At 40.6% G+C, this 10105-nt stretch overlaps 1 protein-coding gene across 2 annotated transcripts in view; it reads left to right on the forward strand.

The window, feature by feature from the left end:
- The window catches only part of usp6nl (USP6 N-terminal like), a 200431-nt gene that overhangs the window by 160817 nt on the left and 29509 nt on the right, over window positions 1-10105 (forward strand). For both annotated transcript variants that reach the window (XM_043714082.1, XM_043714083.1), the window contains one exon: window positions 6384-6483. In XM_043714082.1, the coding sequence (XP_043570017.1) occupies window positions 6384-6483 (100 nt within the window). The remainder of the gene's footprint in view (window positions 1-6383; window positions 6484-10105) is intronic.

Consider the following 10105-nt stretch of genomic DNA (forward strand, 5'->3'; position numbering starts at 1 on the left):
CTCCCTACTGTTTGTCGGCCTGTATAAGACTCCAACTGTGGTTGCTTTAACATTGTGCTTCCTCAATTTTACCCATGCAGATTCTACACCATCTGACCCTATGTTATTTCTTGCTATTGATTTAATTTCATTTTTTACTAATAAGGCAAAGTCACCTCGACAGCCCACCTGCGTATCTTTTGGATTCGGTGCATGCCCTTAAATATTTAGCTCCCAATCCTGATCCCCTTGCAGTCATGTTTCCGTGATGTCCATCACATTATACCTGCTAATTTCGATCTGGGTCACGAATTCATTTACCCTATTCCTTATACTGCGTGCATTGAGATATAACACTGTCAGTTCTGTATTAACCATCCCTCCTCTCATTGTCATTCGTCTTCCAATGTGCTTGAAGTTTGTTTGTTAATCACTTCTAGATACTCTATCCTATTTATGTCTGTGATGGAGATTTTAATAATCTAACCTGATTTCTGCACTTTTACCTCCTCTTTTAATTCAGATTTCTAATTACCCCCTAAGTGATTCCCGTTCCCCCACTCCCAACCCCACCACCTCTCCCATTCCAGTGACATGCCTTTCTGCTGCTCTAGTTATGCGATGTATTCGGACTCTGGTCCCAGCATGGATACAATAAAGGCTGTCCCATCAGAACATCTACCGCAAACCTGCAGACACCCCTCACATGCTACACTTCTCCAGCTTCCACCCAAAACATACTAAAACTGCCATCCCTATGGACAAGCCCTATGGATACACCGGATCTGCTCAGATGAGGAGGGACGTGACGGACACATGAAGTACTTAAGGATGCCCTCACTAGAACGGTGTACGATGCTCAACTCATCGACCGCCAGTTCCGACGTGCCACAGCAAGGAACCGTAATGACCTCCTCAGAAGACAGACACGGGCTGCAACTGACAGGGTCCCCTTCGTTGTTCAGTACTTCCCAGGGGCTGAAAAATTACGCCATGTTCTTCGTGACCTGCAACACATTATCAATAAGGATGAGCACCTCACCAAGACCTTCCCCATACCTCCACTACTTGCCTTTAAACACCGCCAAACCTCAAACAGACCATTGTTCGTAGCACGCTGCCCGGCTCTCAGGACAACTCCATACAACCCTGTCACAGTGGACGCTGCAAGACATCTCAGACTGTGGACATAGATACCACCATTACGCGTGGGAACACCCGTATGGAGTCAGCTATTATGAGGGGGCATAGCTTTAAATTAAGGGGGGGTAGGTATAGGGCAGATGTTAGGGGTAGGTTCTTTACTCAGCGTGTCGTGAGTTCATGGAATGCCCTGCCAGTAGCAGTGGTGGACTCTCCCTCATTATGGGCATTTAAGCGGGCATTGGATAGGCATATGGAGGTTAGTGGGCTAGTGTAGGTTAGGTGGGCTTGGATTGGCGCAACATTGAGGGCCGAAGGGCCTGTGCTGCGCTGTATTCTTCTGTGTTCTATGTTCTATGAAAGATAATCTTAAAGGAAAAGGGAACTCAGGACCAGCACTTTCTTGTGAGAATGAAAGATTTAGAAACTTAGATCAAAGATTTTGAAAGTTTAGTCAAAAATAGAAGAGAGGCACATGTAAAGTTTAGGAAACTGAAATCAGACAAGGCCATTGATGAATATAAAGGAAGCAGGAAAGAACTTAAACAAGGAATTAGGAGGGCTAAAAGGAACCATGAGATGTGCTTGGCAAGTAGGATGAAGGAGAATCCCAAGATATTTAATATGTCTATTAGCAGTAAGAGAGTTGCAAGGGAAAGGATAGTTCCAGTCAAATTTAAAGGGAATATGCATGGAACCAGAGTACGTGTGTGAAATCCTTTTAATGAGTACTTGGCATCAGTACTCACCAGAGAGAACTACATGGATGATGGTAACATTGGGCAGGGGGATGTTGATATATTCCAGAACATATCCATATTAAAAAGGGTGTCATGAGAAACATTAAGGTAGATAAGTCTCCAGGGGTAGGTGGGATCTATCCTAGGATACTGATAGAGGCAAGGGAGGAAATTACTGGGCCCTTGACTAAGATAGTTTTATCCCGTTCAGCCACTGGCAAGCCCTAAAAGACTGGAGGATAGTCAGTGTTGTTCCTTTGTTTAAGGACGAAAGGGATAGACCAGTGAGCTTTATATCAGTGGTAGTGACATTATTGGAGAAGATTTTTAGGGACAGGATTTACTTGCATTTGGAAAGAAATGGGCTCATTAGAGATAGTCAGCATGGCTTTGTGTGGGGGAGGTCTTATCTCACAAATTGAATTTATTTTTGAGGAAATGATCAAGATGATTGAGGCTCGGGCAGTGGACGTTGTCTACATGGACTTTATTGAAGCATATGACAAGATTCCTCATGGTAGGCTAGTCCAGAAGATTAAGTCACATAGAATCCACAGTGAGTTGGTAAATTGAATACACAATTGGCTTGGTCATATAAGACAGAGGGTTGTTGTGGAGATATTATTCTGACCGGTTGTCTGTGACCAGTGTTGTTCCACAAGAATCAGTGCTGGGACCTCTGTTGTTTGCATATATATAAATGATTTGGATGAAAATGTAAGTCGTCTGATTAGTAAATTTGCAGATGGCAGGAAGATTGGTCTTGTGGATAGGAAGGTTGTCAAAGGATTCAGCAGGATTTAGATGAGATGGAAAATTGCGTAGAGAAATGGTAGATGGAGTTTATTGTGGAAAAGTCTGAGGTGATGCATTTTGGGAGGTCAAAAGCAAAAGGAAAGTATTCAGTAAGTGGCATGACCCTTTGGAGTATTGACATGTAGGAGGAACTTTGGGTGCAAGCCAATTCTCTCCGAAAGTGGCAAAACAAATGGATAAGGTAAAAAGGAGAGGTACAGCATGCTTGTCTTAATCTATTGGAGCACTGAGTAGAAAGGTTAGCAAACCATGTTGCAACTATATAAAACTTTAGCTGGGCCATATTTAGGATGTTGTTTGCAGTTCTGGTTGCTACAATATGAGTAGGGTGTGGCGACTTTGACGAGGTTGCAGAAAAAATTTACCATGATGTTCCCTGGCAATTCACTGGTAACACCATTGAATGTCAAGGGGTGCTGGTTAGATTGTCTCTTATTACTGATGGTCATAGCCTGGCATTTGTGTGGCGCAAATGTTACTTGCCAGTTGTCAGTCCAAGCCTGGGTGTTATCCAGATCTTGTTGCATGTATGGACTTCTTCAGTATTCAAGAAGTCACGACTGATGCTGAACATTGTGCAGTCATTGATGAATATCCCCACTTCTGACTTTACGATGAAGGTAAGGTCATTGATGAAGCAGCTGAAGATGGTTGGGCTTAGGACACTACTCTGAGGAACTCCTGCAGTGGTGTCCTGGAGCTGAGATGACTAACCTCCAAAAGCCATGACCATCTTCCTATGTGCCAGGTATTACTCCTACTACTGGAGAGTTTGCCCTCTGATACCCATTGACTTTACTTTTGCAAGGGGTCCTTGATGCTACATTAATTTATATAAAGTTGAAAGCACAATCTTCGTGAAATTTTCCAGTTAATTCAGAGTAAACATACTTGTTGTCAATAATATCATCTCTAGTTTTCATGCGAAGTTCTAATTGTTTCCTAGTCATTGTGACTTTTAAATGAGTATGAAAATAGAAGAATTGCCTCAATTACATTTTTGTAAACATCTATTATATATCAGCTCTGTGATATAGTTTTTCAGAAATCCTGTGGATTATTTCACAGGATGGCCTGAGCTCAAATCCCACCTGCTCCAGAGGTGTATAATAATAACTCTGAACAGGTTGACTAAAATATCTATGCTGATGGGTAAGCTTATATTTATATTCAGAATTTCTAAACAGTGCACCTATATCCAAGAGCTTAACATTAGAATCATTAAAAGACTGTCTTTAAGTCAAGTTTGAGTGCATGTGAAAAAATAGTATGATAAACTACAATAAGTAAATAAGTTTGATAGTTTTGTTTTCTTAGAGTAAAAGTTCACACACTCTTCAATTCCATTTCCACTTACTTAAGTTGTTGTTTATTTTTGTAATCCAAAATAATTCTCTATCAAGTGGCGGCTCCTCATAATGTCAGATACCAAAACATAAGACTGCACAGATCTTCTCGTGTTTAAATTAATTACCCAGTTTTCTTTTTACCTATGTTTTTCTGGCATTTTTAGAAGTTTTGCATTAATGAAGAATGGTTGAGTTAGTAAGCCAAATACTTTACACAAATGTTTTGTGTGGGACTACAGAAGCATTTTTAAATAAAGATTCTAAATTAATAAGGGGAAGGCTATGTTTCAATAGCATGTTGATTTTTTTTGCTTCACCTTTTTCTGAATGGGGATTGGGTGGAACATACAAATATACTTAATCTGAAAAGACAACCCTAAGGTTTTACAGAGACAAGTTGTGACACTCCTCACATTACCGGCAGTATGGTGATGAACAACCATGTCTTCTGAAGATAACTAAATCTAGGTGGTCACATAAATTGCATCTGAAGATTCTTCAGGAACCAAGGAAGGAAACTCGAGGAACTCTGTTACAAATCTTCAGAACTCACTAAATACGAGAGAACTCTCTGGAGACGAGAAAAAGGCAAACTGTTTCTATTTTTATAAAAGCGCAACTAAAGATTTCCAGGTTGGTTCAAGTTTTGAAAATCTTTATTGGAGAGAAGATCATGAACAACTGGACAGAAATAAAATACAAAAAGTCGTGGACATTGACTCATGAACTTGAACAAATTTAGCCATGCAAGTGTCCATCTTGTTTGCACAAGTAAACATCTTAATACAAGGTTGCATTGCACACTTTTAAGATACTTCCTAAGTATAAATGTTCATATTTTGTGCTTTCAAATTTCTGTAGTATTAAGTTCGTTGAGTATTTGGTAGAGTAGTGCAGGACTGTATTTCAGAGCTTAGTTCTTTTAGAGAAAACTTCTAATTAAATTGTTCTTGTTTTAATTGTGCACGCACTTATTTTTGACTCATGGGAGAATATGTTTGTTCCTTTCAACTACAACATTTAAAATATGCAAACCTGGTTGGATTTGTCATGAATCTCTGACACGGGCATAAAACAGGATGATTGAACTAGATGTGCTGTGGTACACGGCTTCTTTTGTTTAAAAAAAAAAGTTGTGTATAAAACGATGATATTTAAACCTGAAATATTGTTTAAACCACCAAATAAATACAGGGCAGTGCACTTCAGCCTAGTCATGGAATTTCCGCTTAAATTAATCAGCTGAACAACAAATTTATCCCAAGGGAGCCTTTTATTTTCATCCATTTCAATCCATAATTTCAAGAATTGCTCTTCATTTATGAGCAATACAGCCTACATCTGGACGGTCAGTAATTTTGCACATTAAGCCACTTACATTTTTACAGATAAATTTAACAGAGGCAATGGTCAAGTACTATGTATTGGTTGAAAATGTTTGTCTTAAGTTTGCAATAATTGTAATCATTGCAATTGATGCAACAGAAAAATACTGTCGCCACTTTCAATTTCTTGTTAAGCTTATATAATAGTTGAAGATCCAAAAATTGTGATTGCTCCTATTCCAGGATAGTAGTTTACAGGTCTCCAGAGGTTTTACTAAAATATTGCAAACTCCTGATTTCTTGTACTAGCTTCAATTCTGGCTAACACAAAATTGCGTGCAAAAATTAAAGTGCAAGAAAACCAAAATTGAACCCAAATGTAAGAGGAATTAACGTATTAGTGAAACTCTAGTAGCATAGTGTATAAAGTAGGGAATCAAAAGAATCTAGAGCTGAAAATGTGTTGCTGGAAAAGCGCAGCAGGTCAGGCAGCATCCAGGGAACAGGAGAATCGACGTTTCGGGCATCAGCCATGAAGAAAGGCAGGAGAATAGGATCAATGAATCTAAATTGTGAAAACTTAAATTTAATTGATGATATAATCTTTGTATTACGGAAGGTATACAGGTTTTTTTTGCTTAATAATGATGGTATAACTAATATGTCTAATGGAACAGTAGAAATGACAATTTCTGTCTTTTGGTCAGATCAACAATTTTTAAAACATCATCCCTTCCAGCTGTCTGGGCACCTACATTTATCATGCCATAACTTTAGTCATATTCATATCTTTACCTATGGATTTTCCTAATGTTTGCTTACTTGTTATAAAGGATCTTGATTTTTTTTTCCTAATCTAGTTGCAAGTGAGAAAGTTGTTAACTGAAGCAGTTTCTTCTAACCACTGTTTGGCACAAAGGAAATAATCAGTTCTAAAGCAAGCTAATAGATTTTTTGAAACATTGTGTGAATCCTGAATCATTTCTAAGAATATTTATACACTTGTTTTATTTTAATTTGTCTTGGCACAGACTCCCTTCACCCTTACATTGAGACTATGGGACATCTACATGCTAGAAGGAGATCGAGTTCTCACAGCCATGTCATATACTATTCTTAAACTGCACAAAAGTAAGACAATTTCATTCACTATTCATGCATTGTTTTGTTCTTTTCCCTTTCTACCTTCTAGCGATCCAATTATTCGACATAAACTGAATGATTTCAATATTGTGCAATTACAAACTGCTGCTAGTAGGTTTAGATCAAATTTAGTAACTGTTCATATCTATTCGTATACCTTTGCATTTTAGTGTAGTGGAATGGATTATTTGTAAAACAAAAAATATTACCAACTTTGATTTTGATTGTTGCTATTTAATTGATACTGTTGGTACTGTTACAGTTAGGACTCTGGAGAGAAGAAAGTTGAGAGGAGATTTGAAGTGCAAGTTCATAGTCCCTTGAAAGTGGAGTTGTAGGTAGATAGAATAGTGAAGAAGGCATTTGTAGTTTTCCTTTATTGGTCAGAGCATTGAGAATAGGAGTTGGGAGGTCATGTTACAGCTTTACAGAATGTTGGTTGGGCTACTTGTGGATTATTGTGTGCAGTTCAGGTCTCCCTCCTGTCAGAAGAATGTTGTGAAACTTGAAAAGGTTCAAAAAAGATTTACAAGTATGTTGCCAGAGTTGGAGGATTTGAGTGAGAGAGAGAGGCTGAATAGGCTGGGGCTGTTTTCCCTGGAGCATCAGAGCTGAGGGGTGACCTTAGAGGTTTATAAAATCATGATGGGCATGGAATAGGGTACATAGACAAGGTCTTTTCCCTGGGGTGGATGAGTCCAGAACTATAGGGCATGGGTTTAGGGTGAGAGAGGAAAAAAATTTAAAAGGACTTAATGGGCAGCCTTTTCATGCAAAGGGTGGTGTGTATATGGAATGAGCTGCCAGAGGAAGTAGTGGTGGCAGGGACAATTACAACATTGAAAAGGCGTCTGAATGGAAAATGAATAGGAAAAGTTCGGGGGATATAGGGCCAAGTGTTTGCAAAGATGTTTTCAAAAGTATGAGCCCCTGGACACAGTGATAGGGTAAAGCTGTTTCCACTTGTGCCCTCTCCGTCTTGATTATTTTACAAGTTTAAAGTGACTTGATGTTGTTAGGGTACTGCTTGGAAATGTGATTTATGGCATGTTCAATTGAGGCATTCAAGAGGGCATTGGACTATTTGCGTAGAAATGGTGTCCAGGGATATGGGAAAAGGCAGGAAATTGGCACTTGATAGTAGAGTCAATGCAGATGCAGTGGGACAAATGGTCTCCTTCTGTAGCATAAGATTTCTCTGATTCTCCCAATTCATCTTTGTATCACTTGGGTTTAGTCATGTTTCCCAGGTATTTCTCCTGACCCTGCTCAATCTTTTATCTGATATTATCAACTTGTTATGAAATGGATATAAATCAATTATATATTGAGGTGGCAAGGGAAAAGCAGCAAATCATAATTGTTGATTTTCTTTGGCGAAATACCAATTATGTGACTCATCAATATATTTTCAGAGGATTTTGTTAATATTGGAATAAATAGTAGAGACTGCTACAACTATAGCATTACCAGTCAGGACAGTGTTTAACCGGATGATTAGGTAACGTTCAGTGCCAAATAATGTAATTTGTTAGAAATTAAGGCAATAATTTGTCTTCGGGAGAAAAGCATAATTAAGAGTAAAAGCAAGCTTCTTGTGGAATGAATTGAAAAGTTAAAGCAAAGAAGTAAAAGCACACAGTTTATGAAATTGGCAGTACTAGCTTGAACTTTTTGTTCAGCATCTAAAGGTTATCATGTATAAACCTTCCAAGATGTTATACTGAAACAGACTGAATTCATGTGGTCAGCACTAATTTCTATTAACTTTTATCATCTGTTCTTCGGTGTTTTATACTATTGAATCTACTGTATTTTAGAGTGGTTAATGTATCACTGATTGCTCTTGCTTTTTTCAGCCATCCTACTTTCCCTTTCTGCATAGGGAATTCAACTGCCATTGGTGTCGTACCTCATTGACACCAATAATCCTCAGTATTTTACTTAAGTTACCATTATTCATCATTTGGAGGTGCCGGTGTTGGACTGGGATGTACAAAGTTAAAAATCTCTCAACACCAGGTTTATTTGGAAGCACTAGCTTTCGGTCCACTGCTCCTTCAGGTGGGTGTGGAGTATAAGATCGTAAGACACAGAACTTATAGCAAAAGTTTACAGTATGTTGCAATTGAAGCTATATATTGAAAAAGACCTGGTTTGTTTAAGTCTCTCATTGTTTACAATAACCCTGTTGGTTTAAGTTCGTTCAATGTAAATCCCAGAACTTTTTTTAAAAGTTACATTCTCAAGTGAACTTTAACAATAGTGCCATGTCGGCCCAGACAATGCATTGAAGGTATGAGGCTGTCTGTGCCCCAATGTTCAGACTCATTCTATTTCTAAAAATGGGATTTACAGAATCTTACATGGATTCATGCAGTTTTTGAGCAAAATAAAATTCTGCAAGAAGTGGAGGTGTGGGGCAAGTCTTGACGAGGTGCACATCCTCATCGATAAATTGTTGCAGGCTGCGAAGAACATGGTGTAATCTTTCGGCTCCTGGGAAGTACTGGACAATGAAGGGTACCCTATCATTTGCAGCTCGTATCTGTCTCCTGAAGAGGTCATTACAGTTTCTCACTGTGCCATAGCGAGAAACCATAATGACCTCCTCAGAAGACAGACAGGGGCTGCAACCGACAGGATACTGTTCGTTGTCCAGTACTTCCCAGGAGCCGAAAAATTACACCATGTTCTTCACGGCCTACAACAATTTATCGATGAGGATGAGTACCTCGCCAAGGCCTTTGCCATGCCTCCACTTCTTGCCTTTAAACAACCACCAAACCTCAAACAGATCATTGTTCGCTGCAAACTGCCCGGCTTTCAGGACAATACCATGCAAGGTGCCCCAACGTGGACAGGCAGCAATGCAAAGTGGCCAAGCAGAGGCTGATAGCCAAGTTCAGTACCCATGGGGATGGCCTCAACCGGAACCTTGGGTTCATGTCACATCTCTCTCTCTCTCACTCACACACACACACACACGTGTGCTCTCTCTCGCTCTCTCGCTCTCTCGCTCTCTCGCTCTCTCGCTCTCTCGCTCTCTCGCTCTCTCGCTCTCTCGCTCTCTCGCTCTCTCGCTCTCTCGCTCTCTCGCTCTCTCGCTCTCTCGCTCTCTCGCTCTCTCGCTCTCTCGCTCTCTCGCTCTCTCGCTCTCTCGCTCTCTCGCTCTCTCGCTCTCTCGCTCTCTCGCTCTCTCGCTCTCTCGCTCTCTCGCTCTCTCGCTCTCTCGCTCTCTCGCTCTCTCGCTCTCTCGCTCTCTCGCTCTCTCGCTCTCTCGCTCTCTCGCTCTCTCGCTCTCTCGCTCTCTCGCTCTCTCGCTCTCTCGCTCTCTCGCTCTCTCGCTCTCTCGCTCTCTCGCTCTCTCGCTCTCTCGCTCTCTCGCTCTCTCGCTCTCTCGCTCTCTCGCTCTCTCGCTCTCTCGCTCTCTCGCTCTCTCGCTCTCTCGCTCTCTCGCTCTCTCGCTCTCTCGCTCTCTCGCTCTCTCGCTCTCTCGCTCTCTCGCTCTCTCGCTCTCTCGCTCTCTCGCTCTCTCGCTCTCTCGCTCTCTCGCTCTCTCGCTCTCTCGCTCTCTCGCTCTCTCGCTCTCTCGCTCTCTCGCTCTCTC

This window comes from Chiloscyllium plagiosum, chromosome 23 (assembly GCF_004010195.1).
Source record: "Chiloscyllium plagiosum isolate BGI_BamShark_2017 chromosome 23, ASM401019v2, whole genome shotgun sequence".
Lineage (NCBI taxonomy): Eukaryota > Metazoa > Chordata > Chondrichthyes > Orectolobiformes > Hemiscylliidae > Chiloscyllium > Chiloscyllium plagiosum.